A 21,305-nucleotide genomic window follows, 5' to 3' on the forward strand; every position below is an offset into this window, starting at 1 on the left:
AGCTGAACTATTATAGGCTATACACTATATGTGTATCAGTACAGAAACAATTTGATCAAAGGACCACTATACTGATTATACTACAGTAGCCTATAACATATAGAAAGGAGTGTATAAATGTGAATAACCATGGTGCTGATAGTGATTGGACATTCATCAGTAGCCTACAAAATGTGACCAGTATATTTTTTGTAACCCATCTTTTATGATAAAAAAATCACATAAAAAAAAAAATCACATTTCACAATAAAAAATAGACAACGCACGCACGCACACATTTGATTTGTCTTGATTGGTTGTCAGGCGAATGAGGAACTGTCTGGCACTGCATGGGCGGATCTACCAGTCCAGGTTTGACCACATTTCTGTCTGCAATCCTACCGTTCTACCAATTCCCAAAAGACAGAAAGAAAAGGCCTCCGGACTGCCTGCGGTCTACGAGGCAAGCCGCAAGACAGAGAGAAACTGTAGTCGATTCATTCCCAATTAAGTTATAAGTTCCCATTCAATATGTCACGTTACACTGTTTACAGACGTTAGTCTGTCTAACTGCCCTTCTCCGCGGTGGAAACGGTTTACTTGACAGTTGTCCGGAGACATATTTTGACTGAGAAGAGAATCAAAGATGCTGTCGTACTCGTCGTTGTTGCCCGTGGTTCTGGTTCAGCAGCTGGCCAGCGCGCTCTACGAGACCGCTCTCCAGATGGTGGTGAAGGAGCGGTACTCCAGCGCCACCGACCCGGGTCTCAACGCCTCTGCGGCGGCCAACAGCAGCCCGACAGACGTGTCCAACTTCTACATGACGTTCAGCCTCATCAACCAGCTAGTTCCCATCCTCCCCTCCGTCATCCTGGCCAAGGTACGATAGACAGTAACTACTTTGTTTACTTGACCTAGATCGATCTATCTAAGTATCTATCTATCTATCTATCTATCTATCTGTCTGTCTGTCTGTCTGTCTGTCTGTCTGTCTGTCTGTCTGTCTGTCTGTCTGTCTGTCGATATCTACTTACAAGTAGGCTAAGTAGGATACTTACTTTTTTAACAATTAATTTCTTAATGTATTATTAATATTATATACCGGTATATAAAAAAGCAAGTACATTACTTTCACTAACATTTCAAATAGAAATATTGTAGGCTACTTTTGACTTACATTTCTAGGAAATTACATTTGTGACTGTACTGTACTGTACTGTACTGTACTGTACTGTACTGTACTGTACTGTACTGTACTGTACTGTACTGTACTGTACTGTACTGTACTGTACTGTACTGTACAAGCCCTTCTCCCTGGTTTCTGTGTGTGTGTGTGTGTGTGTGTGTGTGTGTGTGTGTGTGTGTGTGTGTGTGTGTGTGTGTGTGTGTTAGGCTGCGTTAATAGTAACTTCGGTGGTCAACAAACGCTATTTCCGTACTCGGACGGACAGACAGACACAGACTATTGGAGACTGTCTAGCCTATAGGAGTTGCTAGCACCACTCAAAAACAAACAAACAGATAGGCTATATTACGATCTACGTCGTCACTCCTATCAAAAATACTTTGTATATATATTTTTTTTTTACTTTTGAATACTTAACTAAAATAGCCTACTGCTATACTGTCCACCACCACCCACTGCCAAGGTAGGAGACCGCGGCTGGAGGAAAGTCCCCATCCTGTCCGCCTTCGTCGGCTACCTGCTGGTGCGACTGACGCTGCTGCTGGTCATAGTCCTCCGCTGGCCGCTGGAGGTGGTCTGGGCCGGGGTCGCTCTGCACGGGCTGTTCGGCGGCTTCTGCAGCTACTGGGCCGGGGTGATGGCGCTGGTGTCCCTGGGCTCCACGGCCGAGGAGCGCTCCAGGCGGCTGATGAGCGTGGAGCTGCTGTATGGCGTAGGGGGCCTCGCCGGGAGCCTGATGTCGGGTCACCTGTATGACGTGTTCAGCGCCAGCATCGGCCCGGGCTCTCTGCTGGTTATCATCAGCATGGCACTGTTCCTCCTTTGTCTGTTCTACTGTATATTCTTATTGAAGGTGAGTAGGAACTACAAATGACTAAATTAACACAGGATTTTAGACATAGCCTCTATAACTCTTTTAGGACTGGGCACAATATATTTGACCACATGCGAAAATAGCAGATAAGCTCACAACACTTTGTCATATATCACTATCATATCCATGATCCATATATTGCCCAGTCCTATCTTATTGGAGAGATTGATTGAAAACTTTATTTCAGACACAATGGGTCCATATACAAACAACAGGGAAACACATGACAGTAAAACAACAACACAGAGATAGCCTATGTATCAGGCTATTTTCACTCCAGGCAGTCCTTGTCAATTAAAAACTTATATATAAACATTGCCTCCAGTGTTTCCAGAAACATGAGGAAAAGACTCTGAAATCACTCTGTGTGATCCCTGTTAAGGCCATCATTAATACATTCTTTGATTCCCTCAGTCTACACATGAATCTAAACATAAAATTCCTCAGTACAGCATGAAAGGTGGGTACATTACTGGTCACAAACATTTCATTTGCACTGGTCCATCTTGGGAGTCTCAGGAATATTCGAAAAGCGTCATTATATGCCACCTGAGGTTTTTTCAAGTGAGCTGTATAAAGTGGAGTGCAGTAGGTTTTAAAAAGTGCTATTTTGACATTGTCTGTACACATATGAAACTTTTGTGCCAGCATGTTGGCTTGCCCATAAAGCTTACAGCACTGGCGCTGCACATCATCATCACATAGATCTTCCCTGATTATGTGCCCCAAGTATTTAAACTTTGTTACCACCTCTAAGACTTCACCTGCCAGATAGAAGGAGGGAAAGGTGAGCTTTTGGTCGCCCTTTGATCTACTGATCATAACAACACTCTTTTTAGAGTTGAACTTAATATCATACAAAAAGCCATATTTTAGAATAAAGCAAATGTGATGGGTTAGAGTCAGAGTGTTGAAATTGCTATTTTGCTTAAAAAAATTACACGGCCATAGAAACATTTGATACAAACAAAAACGAGAAAATATAAACATTTAATTTATAGAATATCTGCACATTATTTAAACCAAAGTGCATTTTCTTAACCAATTCATCAGTCGAAATGCAAGAAAAAGTATAATCACAATCTTTTAAACAGCTTGGATAGAGAGCAGAACATTTTGAGTGAGATCTCAGGATATGGGAATATCTGCTTTATCCACTTTAAACAAAATAAACTGTCAAAAATGCTGATCCACACAGTACAAGGAAAATGGGAACGTTGTACTACGTACACGATCCTAAACATTTACTATTTATGTCTCACCTGCTTTACAAGCCACACAAACACACTCAAACGTCAGACAGATGACTGTGACATCATCAGCCTATATAGTAAGCCTATAATAATTTATCCATAAAAATATCCATGAAGGTTCAGGAGGTATCGAGCCAAGACGGGGAGGAGTGCAGTGGCCTCATCAGCGTCAGTGACAGTGACAGTCCGACTCCTGATGTCATCAACATCGTTCTGCTGTTTGCCGGTGCCATTGTGTACGACGTGGCTGGCGGAGCCAAAGAGATACTGCTCAGCTTCGAAATTGTTGAGCCACTCAACTGGGACTCCACACAGGTGAATTTGTCATACCTATCGTATCTCCATATTTCATATTTCCTGAAAAGGGACCGTTTTGGTGATGGTGCAGACTGTAGTGAACAGTCTATAGTCTCTAGTGAACAGTCTATAGAAATAGTCTGCATAAGTCCATGACAAAACGGACGTGTTTCGGCTACTCACCGGCCTTCATCTGTGTTTTCAAAGTGACAGTTTTGGCGAGGCGAATATATATATATATATATATATATATATATATATATTCGCCTCGGTTCGTCCCGTTTGTACCGCACCAGGTCGCGCCGTGTCCGTTCGCGCAATTCTCGTCTTGCATTGACTTTGTATGTAATCGCGCCGCTCTAACCATCCAAGTCTGGCACCTTAACACCTCTATTTTCCTCACTGTCCGGGGGGGGGGGGGGGGGGGGGGGGAGGACCGCGTTGCCTATCCACTTCTGTTTATAATCTAAACACTGTGACAAATAAGTGTTTAAAACCTAAACGCTTGGGTTTAGTGTGAAAGGAAAAAACCATTAAATGTTTATGCTCTCGTGTTATGCTTTTGTACCGGATGTGTGCATGTATTTAAGTGACATGCATGATTATTTTATGCATGCATGACCATCAAGTGTGTGTGTGGATCAGACAATTCTTATGTAAATGTATTGATAGACTACGTGTTAGCGCAGGAGTTTCCATGCCAAGGAAGGACCCCCAAATACCCATAGTCTCTGGTAGCTCTGGGAACTCGCTAACACATTGGATCAGGGCCAAGTCTCCTGCTGCACCCTCCTATTATGAAATCGCTTAAATGTGTTCACATTGCGACATCATTATTGTGAGCTTGTAGATTGCCTGTTTCCTATGCACAGCTTTGTGTGTGTGTGTGTGTGTGTGTGTGTGTGTGTGTGTGTGTGTGTGTGTGTGTGTGTGTGTGTGTGTGGTGTGTGGTGTGTGGTGTGTGTGTGTGTGTGTGTGTGTGTGTGTGTGTGTGTGTGTGTGTGTGCGCGAGAGAGAGAGAGAGAGCACGGAATGAGCCCGGAATGCACAGTTTTGTGTGTTTGTGTGTATGAGCACAGAATGTGATGTATGAAGATGTACAGTAAGAGGATAAGAGTGCTCCTCAATTCACACAAGTGTGATTTAGGTTTGAGAATAATGGATGGCCCTAAATAGGCACTTTGATACCAGTACCTCTCTGGAGTTTCATCTTTACTGCTGTTGCTGCCTGCATCTTCCCACAGGGATCAACAACGTTTATCTCACCTTGTCTTCTGATCCCTCCTCCAGGTGGGTTATGGGCATGGAGCTGGCTACGGGGTGTTCCTCACTAGTTTTCTGGGTGTGATGGTGATGTCCCGCTGCGTCAGTGATGCCTCGTTAATTATCATCGGCATGTTGTCATTCGCTTCTGGCATCTACTTCATGGCCTTCGTCACGGAAACCTACATGTTCTTTTTGGGTAAGACCAACATCTCTTCATGTGAAGTCACTTCACTTTGGGTGCCATGTTGGAAACGCCCCTGGGTAATACATTGTGAACTAGAAAAAAAATTCCCCGCCAGGCCAGGTGGTGAAGTCAATCTCAGCCAATCAGGATGAAATATAAAAAATCAGACAGGTTCCTCTTGATGAAGTGACTATAGAAGATCATGTGTAGCGATTTGCATGATGTTTGGACAATATCTGTAGGAGTAATATCAACAGATTTGTTTTGGACAGTAATAAAGCTGAGAGGGAGACAGTGTAGGAGAGACAAACAGTAATAAAGCTGAGAGGGAGACAGTGTAGGAGAGACAAACAGTAATAAAGCTGAGAGGGAGACAGTGTAGGAGAGACAGACAGTAATAAAGCTGAGAGGGAGTGTAGGAGAGACAGACAGTAATAAAGCTGAGAGGGAGACAGTGTAGGAGAGACAAACAGTAATAAAGCTGAGAGGGAGACAGTGTAGGAGAGACAGACAGTAGGACAGCTGAGAGGGAGACAGTGTAGGAGTGACAGACAGTAGGACAGCTGAGACGGAGAGCGAGCAGTGTGTGTGATTCTGTAACTTCTTCCCTTTCATGTCACTATCAAGGTGTGCACAATTCGGTCGTATCAATCCCTGTGTATGTAGACTACCTTTGTTTCAGGCTTTCTCACAAAGGACCAAGGTGGACATGATTCCGGGGACTGACCCATGACTCGCACATCCCGTTAGTCCGACATGCGTGGCCAGTTAAGGCTAATAACCCATGGCATCGCCATACATGGCCGGTTAAGACTAAACAGTGGCTTCTGCGTGCGGTTAGGTTTAGGGTTAGGGTTAGGGATAGGATTAGTAATGCGTGAGTCGGACAAACTCACCGGCGTCGGAAAACAATGAGCCACCAGACTAATGACACGGAACTCATGATTCCTGGGGAGCGTAGTCAGGGTACTGTGATTGGTCTGTCAAGTTGTAAACAGGAAGTGCAGTTAAGACAATTGATTCATTAATGCTTCTGATAGAGCCATGGAGTTTTCCTGTGGAATAAGGAACCTCTTTGCACCACTATTAACAATAATTCTTGACTTCCACTTATGTCTAATGTACACAAAGGAAGTTAGTTCCTTTTTGTGTTGAATAAAATAACCCCATTGTTTGTACTAATGAAGGTACTAACAGGTACTAAAGGTACTAAAGGTGTTAACAATTTTATTTTAACTTGATTAGAATCAGAATTCAGAATCAGAATTACCTTTCTTGCCAGGTGTGTTTTATACATTCAGTGAATTTGTTTCTGGCACGTTAAACTTAAACTACATGATGGAAACATCTAAATGTTTTACAACTAATGGCTCGAAAGATAATAAGCAATTACACGTATGTGTTTATTATTACTCGTAATAGTTAGGATCCATAAATTCAGAGGATGAATTTCACGTGCAGTGTCTGCAAATTTACACTGACAAAATACCTCAACAACTCAAATACTCAGCTGTGTCGAATTTCTTTTGCAGCCAGGCACATTGTGAGCTTGTCAAAAATGAAGCAAAAATAGCTGATATATACTACATGCATATCGGCTATTTCTACTAAGTTTTTTACACTTGTACGACGAAGTAGGGCATTCATTTGCACGCACGCACGCACACACACACACACACACACACACACACACACACACACACACACACACACACACACACACACACACACACACGTTGACATATGGTGATAAAGATTTTCAGTCCGTGTGTATGTTGACAGATCTAGCTCACTGAATAGAGGCACTGTTGTACATTCAGTGGAGGAACTGAAATGAGGAAGTAGTGTTTAATCAATCCAGTTCATCCTGTATCTTTCCCTATCAGTTGTTTGTGAAGGGGGAGACAGATTGTTATTGTACACAGGAACTTGAAAGTGGAACTGAGATGACATTTAGGCCTATAGCACTTTTATTGTTGTGCCAACAGTGCCATGTGAACTAAAGTGGATATTCAAGTCCCACTAGGGGGGAATTGGTTGAGCAGCTTTGTGAACAGAGAAACACAGTAACATACACAATATTATACAAACAACACTAACCTCAGAGACATGGTCAGACTCAGATCTCCTGACAGCTCCTACAGTTCACTGTACAATACATAACGGAAACGGAGAAATGATGCCCCTTTGTGGTGAGCCTGTGGATCTATTGTTCTACAGCTACAATACTGCATAGTGAGAGCAGGCCATTTACAGCAGTGGTTCCCATACATAAATGGGGTGTCTCCCCAGGTCCCACACTAGTGAAAATAGCTTGATCTATAAACTCAGAATGTGTCATGATGTGACATATTGTGAGCTTGTAGATCTGCTATTTTCACTTCTCCTTAAACATTTTTCTTTCTTTTCTTTTTTCTCCTTATTGTCTCCACCAGGGGGGGAGAGTATGTTTTGCACTCCGTCCGTGTGTCCGTCCGTGTGTCCGTGAGCAGCTAATCTCGGCCACCGTTAACCGGGTCGATGCCAAATTTTGCACACACACTCCCTGGATGCCAACGATGAACCTCTGCCCCAAACTTTCCAGAACGGCCTGTTATAGCGCCACCAGGAGGCCGCTTTGTGCAAAACAAGTTTTTGCACAGTACACCTACAGATTTTGTCCAAACATCGCGCAAATTGGTACACAGTCTCTTTAGAGCCATTCAACGAAACGGGTCTTTCAGATTTCTCAGACTCCATCCTGATTGGTTAAGATTGGCTTCCAAAGTTCACAGGAGTGCTCAGTTTCAAACAAAATGCTGCAAATCATGAACACATTGCGTGATTTCCGTGAAATTGTGCACGCACATTCCCACTAGGCCGAGGAAGAAATGCCACATGAACAATTTCAACTCAGCCTCAAGGTGGCGCTATAACTGGACGAAAAGTGTTTTTACCTCTAACTGCACGGATCTGTGGATAACTTTGTATGCCAACTCCCTAGTTTACTTTTGTTGCCCTTTTATCCAACCACCAGATGAAGGCAAGCTGCAATGTCCTACATTCCTATCCTGGTGGAGACCTGTGCCCAGAAGGGCACTTTTTCTAGTTGTTTTTTTTTTTCTTTCATTTTAATTAAATTTTCTTTCTTATTTATGAAATTATTTTGAAAAAAGTTTGAATTTGTTTTTAATCAATGAAAAAGTGAGATTTTATGGGCACTGATCTATTCCTCTTACTTTATCCAGCCTTCCATTTTAAACTCATGTTAACTGATACAATGCTGATTTGTAACCGTTATGAGTGAGCAAACACATTATGCCATTAAATGGCCACTTTCCCTTCTTGAGATTCTCGGTGGTGAAAATAGATTTGTAAAATGTAGAGAGAAAGCTGATTGGTTGTCGTCCCCCCTTCCCTCCCCAGCTCGTTCGTTGACTTTGTTTTCCCTCATCCCGACACCCACCATCCGCTCCATGCTGTCCAAGCAGGTCAACGGATCCTCATATGGTGAGTACGCTCTGTGTGTGTGTGTGTGGGGGGGGGGGGGTACAACAATAACATAATCACACAGAGCGGGTACACGGTAAAATCTTGAGTGTTAACCCATTCTGATCTGAGATCAGATTCATACGAGGTTTCCGCCGGACACACACTGGTCTGATGAACCCATTCTGACCTGAGATCAGATTCTAAAAATGTCAGTCGTTCTTCGATTTTTCAAAAATAGCAGACCTACAAGCTCGTATCGCGCCACTCGGTGGCGCGATATGAGCTTGTAGATCTGCTATTTTTAAATAGCTAAAGCATAACATGATGCCAACACCAAAATGGGTGCCCGTTCAGAATGGGTTAATATAACTCTGAGTGTACAAATGGAAAGCGTTAGGGCCGGGGTGCGGTTACCTTGCCATGATGTAATTCCAGATATTGGCCAGATATCGTTGTTGATTAGAAATTGATCATAAAAAAGTCATTGACTTACGTGGGAAATGTACTGTCTCAAGGTCACTCTTTTATTACACACATACACAAAAAGAAAAGGATTCTGACAATGTTCAACATGGCATTACAAAACCTTTTTCTGAGCGGCGTGCACAACTTGTGATGAATGTGATGTATGATGACGTTCTCAGCGTCATACTGTACATCATCATAATGATGAAAGGCGCTCACTTCACACCAGTGTGATTTTTATATAAAGCTGTCGACTACATGTTAAGTTTACAATCTGAGTTAGATTTAAGATCCGTAGGGCATCTGCAGATCTGATTTGAGATCTCCAAATTACAAAACCAACTGCGGCAATCTTCCACCTCACGGCCCGTGGCTCACTGGTCCACAAGGATATTGCAAGTGGGCCCCTAAATAATTGGCAAAACACTAACATTCTAATGATAATATAACATTAATATAATGTTTTAAATGTATGGAAAAGAAAAATCATGGTGTCGAGACTTTTGGGGCTTTGCCTTGATTGATTGTTAGTACAGAAGAGGTAAACAGGAAACCGGGAGAGAGAGAGATGGGGAGTAACACGCAGCAAAGGTCGTCAGGATTGGGACTCGAACCCGCAACGCACTGTCAGGCTGCTTTCAGAGCCTATGTGTGGTATGCGCCTGGACCACTAGGCCAGCCCTGTGTCTTTTCTTTGAAAGATACTGCCTAATATGAACATAAACAGTTAGTTTCACTGATCCAACCAAGAACACATGCGCTGAAGATAATCAGTATCATGGTTAGTATCATGTCAGTTTCATGGTCAGTATCATGTCAGTATACACAGGTTTGCTCCAATGGTGTTTTCTTTGATTTAAAACACCATAATATAAGACAGGACGTTTCGGGCCGCAGGCGGCCTTCATCAGGTGATAGTAGTTAGTATGTGACAACGTCCCGTTTATCTGGGTCGTCACGTCACGTGACTGACGTTGACTGGGTAGGTAATTTACAAACAATTTACATCTGATGTTTGGTGCCCTGTATACTGTCTGTGGTGGTCCTTCGTAGGCTGATTTAAAGGAGTTGTCAGATTGGATAATGTGCCAGTGTTTTTTTATGATGTTATCAATTTCCTTTCCCTGTGGTGAGTAGGCCTAAGTCAAGAAGCACATGGGTCTTTTCATTTGTGGTATCATGGTCAACATTATGGTCAGTGTCATGGTCAGTGTCATGGTCAGTATCATGTCAGTATCGTGTCAGTATCATGTCAGTATCATGTCAGTATCATGGTCAACATCATGTCGGTATCATGGTCAGTATCATGGTAAACATGTCAGTGTCATGGTCAGTATCATGTCTGTGGATACTAGATAAAGATCTTTTGGTCAAAACGTTGTTTTGATAAATGTTTGGAGCAAAAAGTGAGTTGCAAGCCCCTGCTTTGTTCTACCAGTATCATGGTCAGTACCATGTCGGTTTCATGGTCAGTATCATGTCGGTATCATGGTCAGTATCATGTCAAGTAATATTTCCTCTCTCTTTCTCTCTCTCTCTCTCTCTTCAGGTATCGTCCTAGCCTCCCTTCAGCTGTCCTTCCAAGTAGCCAGTTTGGCGTACACACCGGCCTACACTAAGATCTACCAGGCAACTCTCAGCTGGTCTCCGGGGTTTGTCTTCACTCTGTCCAGCATCATCTGTGTTCTGGGCATCATTCCCATCAGGTACTGGACTTCGGTGGTTCTCATGAACTGACAATATTTTCTGCCTGGGACACCCATACATGATTTGTGTTTGTTAAATTGTTTAACGCCATACAGGACTGGAACCCCTTTGGGTGTTTGTAGAATCTTGTAGATCTGCTATTTTTGAAAAATCGTGAAAATGTGGCACAAAGCTTTGAATATACTGTATATTCTTTCAGAGCGAACGTTTTTAACTCACATTTTTGTTTCTGGAGGGTCCCTGGAACAACATATTTTCAGATGGGGGTCCCCGGCCAAATTCATATAATTCTAGGGGTCCTTGAGATGAAAAAGGTTGAGCACCACTGAGATAGAAACATATGTTTTTCTGAAAACTTTTTTAGAATCTGCCTCAGGTCTAAATGGGTTAAAAAAAGATTCCGTTTTTTCCCCTTTCACATAGTTTGAAGAGGTTTTGAAAATTGCAGATCTACAAGCTCACAATGTGTCAATGCAATGCCTTGTGAGCTTGTAGATCTGCTTTTTTTCCCAAGGACCTGATGTATAAAGGGGTCAAGTAGTTGAACTGATTTCTAACTGTGATTTGACTGTGATCTGTCTGCTATTTGCTATTTGTATCTGGCTGTGTTTTCCACATCCAATATTATATGTTTAATCATGCACCTTATGCACAGTGGACTTTGTCTGTACTTTCCTGTTGACCTGTTCTGTGTTAATTTCCTCTCTATTCTCTTCTCACTATCTTGCTATTATTCTCTGCCTGTGACAATTATTACATAATAGCCTAATCGCAATTATTTGCAATAATCACAGCTGTTTTTGCATAATCATTTCCATGTTGAACAATGTTCATACATCTTCAAACATTTTCAAAAATACTGGAAATAGCAGTCACGTTGTGAGCTTGTACATTATTTCCAGTATTTATTTATTTTTAAATTACGTATGTAGAATATGTCAGTTATTCGTCATATCTGACCTTTGTATTTTTGGTTTACCAAGCTTAAAGGGCAAACAAAAATATAACGTTTGTTTATTTGTTATATGTTCCAATGTTCAATGCCAAAAACACGATTATTTAAATCGTTAATCACAATTATTATTTATCTCACAAATGGTCAACTAAAATGTTCATAGTCTGGTGACAGCCCTACTCTTCCTGTAACTATTACACCATGTGATGTGAGGATAAAGTTCCTCTTCCTGTAACTATTACACCATGTGATGTGAGGATAAAGTTCCTCTTCCTGTAACTATTACACCATGTGATGTGAGGATAAAGTTCCTCTTCCTGTAACTATTACACCATGTGATGTGAGGATAAAGTTCCTCTTCCTGTAACTATTACACCATGTGATGTGAGGATAAAGTTCCTCTTCCTGTAACTATTACACCATGTGATGTGAGGATAAAGTTCCTCTTCCTGTAACTATTACACCATGTGATGTGAGGATAAAGTTGATTGTGATCCTGTATCTTGTGTCCTTCCTGTTTTCCAGCATCGTTGGCTTCAGGTCGCCTCGGAGGCGGGACTACCAGAGCATTCCGGGAGATTGACAGCGATGATGTCATCACTGTGCTACCTCATGACATTATTGTCATTACCGTCGCTACGGCCAGTTCAGATCAGTAGATTCACATCAGTAGATGTTTTGGAATGTTACAGAGAATAATGCGGAGTGATGTCAGGGACATAAATAGTTAAATATGGCACACTTGCAAAGGACTTTAGCGTCCAAAGTGGTTGACTTTATTATGTTTACAGTATGTTTCGGCTTATTGCTTTCATGTCTTTATATTGACATATGCCTTGATGTTTTTGCAACGAGTCTCATCCCTTCTTGTCACTGATCTCACTTCTGAACTGACTTTTAACCACTTGAACCCGAGCATCCCTATTCTGTGGGAAACATTTGCCAAAAATAGCTGATCTACAAGCTCACAACGCATCGCAAAGCGGTGTCTTTTCGTCAGGACAGAGAGGCAAACAAGCAAATGTTTGGGGCCCACAACCTAAATAGTAAATTTATATAGCGCCTTTATCCAAGGCGCTTTTACAGAGATTGTGCATTACATTCACCCATTCACACACCGATGCCGGAGGAAACCATGCAAGGCACCAACCTGCGCATTGCCATTGGGAGCAATTAGGGGTTCAAAGTCTTGATCAAGGACACTTCGACACTAACTCTGGAGGAGCGGGATTGAACTGGGAACCTTGCGGTTCCTATCTGGTCACTCTACCCCTGAGCCACTTCCGCCACTACCAAAACTGCCGCCACTACCAAAAAAGGGTAAAATGTTTCCCGGATTGCCACTCAAATTGACATAGTTCCCTTACAGTTCATCACCACTACCCCAAAAACATTGCACCCCTCCTAGCTGAGGGGGGATGGGGAGTGTTGGCTGATAAATGAACATCAACATCCTAATACATCCTAATACTGGGGGGTCAAATTATGACAGGCAATTCCTGCCTCAAAATATGACCCCCCCAGTCAAAAACGACTTTGTTTGAAATAGACACTCATGCTTTCCAAGGTGTGATTTGGGGTCCTAAGGATGAATACAAAATGAATATCAACATCTTAAAACCAAAATGTTGAATTGTGGGTTTGAGCTCACATGCCCTTTGATGTAAATTAAAAGGGGGGGGGGGGGCAGAATCTGTCGAGACGTTTAAAAAGCTGCTAAAAAACCCATTTGTTTCGTAAGCACTTTTGTTTGTAATCCTGTCTATATGGTACTGCATGTTTATATATTGTATTACTATTCTGTCATTGTGTTGTTGTTTTATTGTTGATCTATGTGTCGCTCTTGTTTTATTTTATTTTATTTATTGTACAGCACCTTGTGACATTTGTTTTGAAAGGCGCTTTATAAATAAATTTACCTTACCTGTCAGTGGGGAGTGTTGGCTGCATGGTGAATGAATATCAACATCCTAATACATCCTAATAGTGGGGGGTCAAATTATGACCCCCCAGTCAAAAAACACTTTGTTTGAAATGACACTCATGCTTTCAAAGTCCTCCTAGCTAAAATATCCATGAATTCAAGTCCCCATGAGGTGACTGAGTAATCAATTATTATTACAGTAGTTCTTTTTTGGGTGAACTATTCCTTTAATGTCTCAATGTTTAATGTTTTGTGTAAAGCACTTTGCATTGCCTTGTTGTTGAAATGTGCTATTCAAATAAACTTGCCTTGCCCTTCTTCAGACCAGTCCATTGACTGATGAATGGTTTAGTTTAGAACACATTAAGCAGCATATATCGGTTATAACCTGGATGTGTGTTTCGGGCCAAGATCCTGTCTTAACTCACAAGTGTGATTTGAAAGCCAAAGTCCATGTACTGGCATTGATTGTGTTGGTGTAGTGTTGTAGACCTCTGTCCATAATGGTATAGAGTTGACCTGGGCACAGGTCTCCACCAGGATAGGAATGTAGGACATTGCAGCTTGCCTTCATCTGGTGGTTGGATAAAAGGGCAACAAAAGTAAATTATCCACAGATCCGTGCAGTTAGAGGTAAAAAGTTATAGTGCCACCTTGAGGCTGAGTTGAAATTGTTCATGTGGCATTTTGTCCTCGGCCTAGTGGGAATGTGCGTGCACAATTTCACGGAAATCACGGATGTGTTCATGATTTGCAGCATTTTGTTTGAAACTGAGCACTCCTGTGAACTTTGGAAGCCAATCTTAACCAATCAGGATGGAGTCTGAGAAATCTGAAAGACCCGTTTCGTTGAATGGCTCTAGAGAGACTGTGTACCAATTTGCGCAATGTTTTGGACAAAATCTGTAGGTGTACTGTGCAAAAACTTGTTTTGCACAAAGCGGCCTCCTGGTGGCGCTATAACAGGCCGTTCTGGAAAGTTTGGGGCAGAGGTTCATCGTTGGCATCCAGGGAGTGTGTGTGCAAAATTTGGCATCGACCGGGTTAACGGTGGCCGAGATTAGCTGCTCACGGACACACACACGGACGGACACACGGACGGAGTGCAAAACATACTCTCCCCCCATGCCTTCGGCCTGGTGGAGACAAAAAGGCAGCAGAAAGAAGTTGAAACTGACTCAGGCAGCAAGGAAAGAAAGGGTATATTACAAACCACCACCACACGGTGGCACAAAATCACCAATGAGCTACCAGCTCCTTATAAGCTGGTTTGCTGTTTATTCATTTATTTTTTTAGCTTTGTTTCTAGTGTCAAAGTGTAGTTGCTTGTGTGGGCTTGTTGTGTAATCCAGCCGTTCTCAAACATTTTCATGTCATGGACCGATGGGAACCCCCAAATTAATTAATATGGATTTGTCCACCGACCCTCATCTGAAAATGTGCCAGGCCCAGAGTCAATGCGATGCGACACGTTAATGTGAGCTTTGTAGATCGTCTATTTTCCCAAATAGACAATAAATGTATGCTAATTAATTAATAATAAAGTACCCATAGACCTGGTTGCTTACATGGCTCCGGTTGCTTATTTCTAACCTGGCAACATGCAGTGCAATGAACGAACGCACCAATCAGATGCTCGGAATTCTCACCAGGAAGAGTATAAAAGTGACAGCGCCACATTTGTTTGCTTTCACTCTCCTCCGTTTAGCTGGACCACACGGTTTGTTTGGCTGTCCTTTTAGTTGCTTTCTCTTCAAACAAACAAGTCAAACCATTGAAGCATGGCCGCCGCCGAGCAGTCGACCTTCCCCCTCTACAAGACTGAGCAGCTGGCGCACTTTTTCCGCACGGAGGTTCTCCTGGAACAAGAAGGGAAGCAATTCTCCAAGAGCGACCTGCATCCCGTAGTGAAGGTGGGTTTTTATTTAAACCATTGGTTCCCAAACTTGTTCATGTCAAGGACCCCCAAAATGATTCATTCACTAGCCCGCGCCCCGCGGACCTCGTATTTGAATAGATATGCCAGGGATCCCATAATAAAATAATGTCATGGCTTAGGTATAGCAGTGATTCTCAACCCATTTAATTAATTTAGCTCTGAGTGTAGGTTTTTGATTGATTGAAATATTTATTAACAGTTTGCAGAATTTACAGTACATTTCAAGCACAAACTCAATACAAAGACTGTTAACTGTGAGTGGACGACCCAATTAAGCATTACACTTGTTTACAACAGGGTCCACATTGTTCAATTCATCAAAACATTTAGAGACATACAAATAGACATTTCTATGTAGCTAAAGAACAGAACAGGAATTCATCATATAGGAAGCAAAAAGGGAAAATATCTAGGTCTACACACTCAGAGTTACAGACCATAAGGGTCCATTTGGTTCCTAACTATCATTTAGCTGGGTACCCCCTGGAACTCCCCCAGGGACCCCTGGGGGTCCCCGGACCCCAGGAACCACTGATTTAAACCAATTATTCTGACGCGGCGCAGGTAACGCTAGAAAGGACCCCAATAGAAACGAACCAATACCGTAGGCAGACGTTTAATTGAACTGTAGGCTACTTTCCTGTACACGTTTGCCTTTTTTCTAACAGTGTGATATGATTATTTTTTCCCCTTTTCTTTTTAGAGGTGTACATCTTTATACATATTTAAAAGTTCACATGAATTGATAAATCTTTTTGCTTTTTCTAATTGCAGTTTTTGTATTGACCTTCTACAAACCGTGAATACAAATTGTAATCTGTTGATTGGAGAATTACAGTACATTTCAAACACAACTGTTAACTGCACATAATCAGATCTAGAGGGGACACAAATCCACCTTCCCAGCGTTCTGTCGCTCAGATGTTTGTTTGATGTTGTTAGCCTAGAGACACATCTAGAGTGGCAGTCTAGTCTAGCCTACACTTAATTAGATTAATTCGATTTTAATTCCCTAGACTGTCTAGGGAATTAAAATATCTTGGACATAATACCTCTCAGAGGATCTCAGACAGGGATCACAGTGACATCCAAGCAAAATATATGCTCAGGCCAGCTATGCTTTTAAGAAAATGTTCTGTGTTCAGTAAATGTAAAACGTGCACTGTCACAGTTCAGACTCCAGAGCCTATGTCACCCCCTGCTTTTTCTGGTTTTATCCTCTTGGCAGATTTTTTTAATGACCTGTCAATTCAACTGTTAACTGAACCCCACACTGGTAGAACTTTGGGCATTCAGTTATGTTCGATTCTGTTCGACAGATTATACTGCGAAAATCTACAAGCTCAATGTGAGCCTGTAGATTTGATCAGATACTACAGATTCTGCCAAGACAATTGTCCTAATAACATACTTCATTCCCAGGTGTTGCCAATAATGTTAATTTAGGCTCTGTTCCAATCAATATGGCAGTCATTCTCAAGACTTTAAAAATTTCCCTTCCAGCCAGAGACGGTGCAGATGTTGTACATGAGGACTTTGCAGCATGTGTTCCGCATCAATCCAGAGTTTCTCCACATGGTAAGTGTTTTTTATTAAAAAAAATTATTGGGATTATTATTATAAGGCCTACCACCAGTAGAGGTGTTCTGATGATTGGTGATTGTTTTTCTCGATCGGCCAATAACTATCTTGTGTGTAAGGGGAAAATTTGAATATTTCCAAATTTACTATTCTCTCAACTGTTCCTGGGGGGGGAGTATATAGGCCTGTCTGTCACAAAGATGCAAAACGATATTATACTATATCTGACTTTTATACCACTTAAATGGTATAAAAGATTGTTTTCTCCAGATCTGGTAAATGTTTGAAATTGTTTAAGAATTTTTCAACATTATCCAAAAAATAATTGCGGTTATCTAAAATAATATTCCGCTTATGTTATGTAATAGCTGCCTGTGACCTACTCGGAGGCACAGGTCATGATCTACATGCCCGGAGGTCATGCCACTTGCCTGAAAAGTAATTTCGTTTTTTTTTTTACTTTCTGGGGCTGTGCGATACAAAATGTCATACCTCAATTGTTATGCCAAATGCAGGCATAGCTATGGGTTCATACTTATTTTATATTTTCAGTTGTGATTTTCTTTTCTTTTTTCAAAAGCTCCCGATCAATCTCACAGAAGACATCGAAATTCCGGCGTTTCATGAGGCGGCGACTGCTCTCCTGAGGCTGTACCATCGCATGTGTGAAAAATCTGAATACATTCCTAACCAATACATTTTGTAAAGGTGTCTAGTAACGCATCTCAAAAAGACTGCAATTCAGTTTCCCTGGGGGAATCTGTGACAGCTTCTGAAAGTTGGGGTACCACTTAAAGGACTTTCCAACCCATCTTCATATAATGGGTCCTCGCTACTACGCTAGTAATAATCATGATGAAATGGCACAATTCTTTTCTACTTGGTCTGTGTCTCATAGGAGGGCTGTGGGCACGATGGCTTTCATTTTCGCATTGCAACTTTTCAGGACTAGAAAGCCTGCAGTTTCTATTGGCTTGGATTCCCTATCGATGTCACTGGTCTGGCCATATGAAGATGGGTTGAAAAGTGGTGAAGTGGTCCTTTAATAGCCTTATGCAGGCAACAGTTTAAAATAAAATCTGCTTTAAGGACCATGTGAGGGGTCAAAGCAGGGTTTTTTCATGATTCTGAATCCATTGCAATAATTTGTTTGCACGGAAAACACTCCTTGGGCTTAACGGCCATAGGCACTTTTCCAGGTGACTACAAACAAACGTAACTGTAATGATATTGTGATGTCACTATCGCTGTTTTTCATTGGCACATTTGAATGTTGAGGTTTCAGCCTCCAGGAAGAAACCCTAAATACGAAGTGAAGACATAATTGCACAGAACAACCACACCAGGTGGTCTAATGAAGTACTGTCGCCTCATGAACATTAGAAAATACTAAAGTCACGGCACTCCATCTTTAACAGTTTAACTGGATTTCATTGTGTTCCTCCTATGCAGCTTATGTTTGTATGCTAATTTAAATACTAATGTACTCTTTCAGGCGTCTCTTTCTACCTACTTGCCTTGTGTATGACTTCAACCTCAGTGACTTACTGTCTCCAAGTAAGTAACGATGTGTATATATATATATATATATAGATGTTTAATATTGTAAATGTTATCCTACAATTTCATAACCCATTTTCACCCGGTGCCAATTGCCTAAACTGTAATCCTTGGATCTACTCTCCCCAAACTGAGCTCATGCTGCTTCCTTTAGTATGTTTGGGGGGGGGGGGGGGCTTTCCCTGGTAGGACATAGCGCCTGGAAGGAACAAGTTATTCCAACCAGTTCCTTTTTTCTTTTTCTTTTTTCTCCCCCCTCCATCAGGTGGCCCAGCTGGTCAGGCAGTATATAGACTAGGATTACTGTGTCTTTAGTGAGTGTACCTACCCCAGGGGACACGGGCAGAACATGTGAACTCTACCCAGATTTGCCATTTGAATTTATGCACCATTCAAATTAGGGATGTCAGGGGTTAACCGGCTAACCGGTTAGCCGACCGTTAAGAAACATCCGGACATTTTTATCAGCTTTAACGGTTAATTTGCATAATAATAAATGCGTGTTCTGATCTTAAATCCCTTTATTTTAGATTGTTTTTAGTAATAATACAACATAAACATTACAGAGACTATAGTTGTCACTGTACAATACTTTAAAACAGTTGTCATGTTGCACACATGCCTAAAATTGCTATTTACGCCGCCCAGCTTTTCACACTCCAGGCTGTATGAACAGCGCTCGGGCTCTGTTTTCTGCCCCCTCAATGTCCCCGTTCTCTGTTGTACTCCAATGGCTAGTTGGCTACAAGTTACAACGGTAGCTTTGCGGTAGTCAGTTACTGACATCCCTAATTCAAATAATTTAAATTGATTCAGCATTTGTTTGTTTTTTCCTTCTCTCAGAAACAAAGAAAACGGCTCTCATCCTGAGTGGCATAATGAACCATCTTCAATTCAGGAAGCAGAGAGTGGACTTTGTTCTTGAGCACGACGGCAAATTAGTACGTCTGTCATGTTAAGACTGTACAGATGATTTGTAGGTCTGTCGTGATGGTATTTAGACTGTACAGATGATTTGTATGTCTGTCGTGATGGTCTTAAGACTGTACTGATGATTTGTATGTCTGTCGTGATGGTCTTAAGACTGTACAGATGATGTGTAGGTCTGTCGTGATGGTATTTAGACTGTACAGATGATGTGTAGGTCTGTCGTGATGGTATTTAGACTGTACAGATGATGTGTAGGTCTGTCGTGATGGTATTTAGACTGTACAGATGATTTGTAGGTCTGTCGTGATGGTATTTAGACTGTACAGATGATGTGTAGGTCTGTCGTGATGGTATTTAGACTGTACAGATGATTTGTAGGTCTGTCGTGATGGTATTTAGACTGTACAAATGATTTGTAGGTCTGTCGTGATGGTATTTAGACTGTACAGATGATGTGTAGGTCTGTCGTGATGGTATTTAGACTGTACAGATGATTTGTAGGTCTGTCGTGATGGTATTTAGACTGTACAGATGATTTGTAGGTCTGTCGTGATGGTATTTAGACTGTACAGATGATGTGTAGGTCTGTCGTGATGGTATTTAGACTGTACAGATGATTTGTAGGTCTGTCGTGATGGTCTTAAGACTGTACAGATGATTTGTAGGTCTGTCGTGATGGTATTTAGACTGTACAGATGATTTGTATGTCTGTCGTGATGGTCTTAAGACTGTACAGATGGGCAGCCACTATTTCGATGACCAGTGTCAGCAGAATCAAGTGGGGTAACTTGGGTACAGTAGGTCTATTTCTGGACCAGATCGGGACAATCTGGGGAGTGAATTTAATGAATACCAACTCGGTCGCCCCGGGCGTACAGCTGGCGGAACTGCACGGCCTGGTATTCCTAAAGTAACCCAAGTTAATTATGCTTAAACGGTTAAACATAAGCTTAACCTCAGTAAAACCATGGCTAAACTTATTTCTAATGTAGTGAAACTACTGGTTGATTTGAGTTAAGAAGCAAATGTGATTTTAGTTGAAATGGGGTTGTACTACTTTGTTTTCCCAGAGGGCAGATAAGGACCGTCTCCAAGGCCTGACCAGAGGCATTGAAGACGCCCAGAAGAAGCTGGTGATACTAAAGTAAGTGATTGGAGAAGCAGAGGAAGCTCAGGACTGACTAAAGTCATTTTAATTTGCTGTACTTTCATTTGGGCGGTTTTGTTTACTTTGTGGCCTCGAGACTGACTGTGAGGAAGGGAAAACTTGACCCGATTAACTACTGGCTGTCAAATTTAAGTGACCAAGTTATTTTCACTCTCGGATAACTTGGATCGTATAGGGCATAGTCTGTCACACAAACTGGTAAAGTATTTGGCAAATGAGCCATATTTGGAGGAAGTGGCTTGTAACTGGGTACTCCTGTTGAAAAATGTGTTTTCCCAGACCAATTGTGTGTGTGTGTGTGTTGTTTAGGACTATTCCTCCAGAGCTGCAGGCTGAGGCCAAAGAGCTAAAATCTTCACTCGCTGAACAGCGTTCCACCAATGCACAAGCTTTCAATGAAGTGGTAAGTAGTAGGCTCGTAATTAACTGTCTAGGTTTATTCACAGGGCCGCGATTCAATTATAAATCGATCACTCGATGCATCTCAATTCCAATACATTTAATACTTACCACTTATAAGGCGTTACATGGGCTGGCCCCACCCTACATCTCAGACCTTCTGCTCC

General features: G+C 41.8%; 1 protein-coding gene across 1 annotated transcript; it reads left to right on the forward strand.

Moving 5' to 3' along the window:
- Window positions 1–625: 625 nt before the first annotated feature.
- LOC310878995 (solute carrier family 46 member 2-like) lies at window positions 626–12,869 on the forward strand (the record flags this gene model as incomplete). The annotated part of the gene is made up of 7 exons (XM_083793411.1): window positions 626–859; window positions 1,629–2,018; window positions 3,410–3,607; window positions 4,880–5,051; window positions 8,445–8,528; window positions 10,525–10,681; window positions 12,163–12,869. 7 exons carry the CDS (start codon window positions 626–628, stop codon window positions 12,218–12,220), a joined length of 1,293 nt encoding a protein of 430 aa, XP_083649537.1. The 3' UTR covers window positions 12,221–12,869.
- Window positions 12,870–21,305: the final 8,436 nt, after the last annotated feature.

Source organism: Protomyctophum parallelum, assembly GCF_964188405.1.
Source record: "Protomyctophum parallelum genome assembly, chromosome: 21".
Taxonomy (NCBI): Eukaryota; Metazoa; Chordata; class Actinopteri; order Myctophiformes; family Myctophidae; genus Protomyctophum; species Protomyctophum parallelum.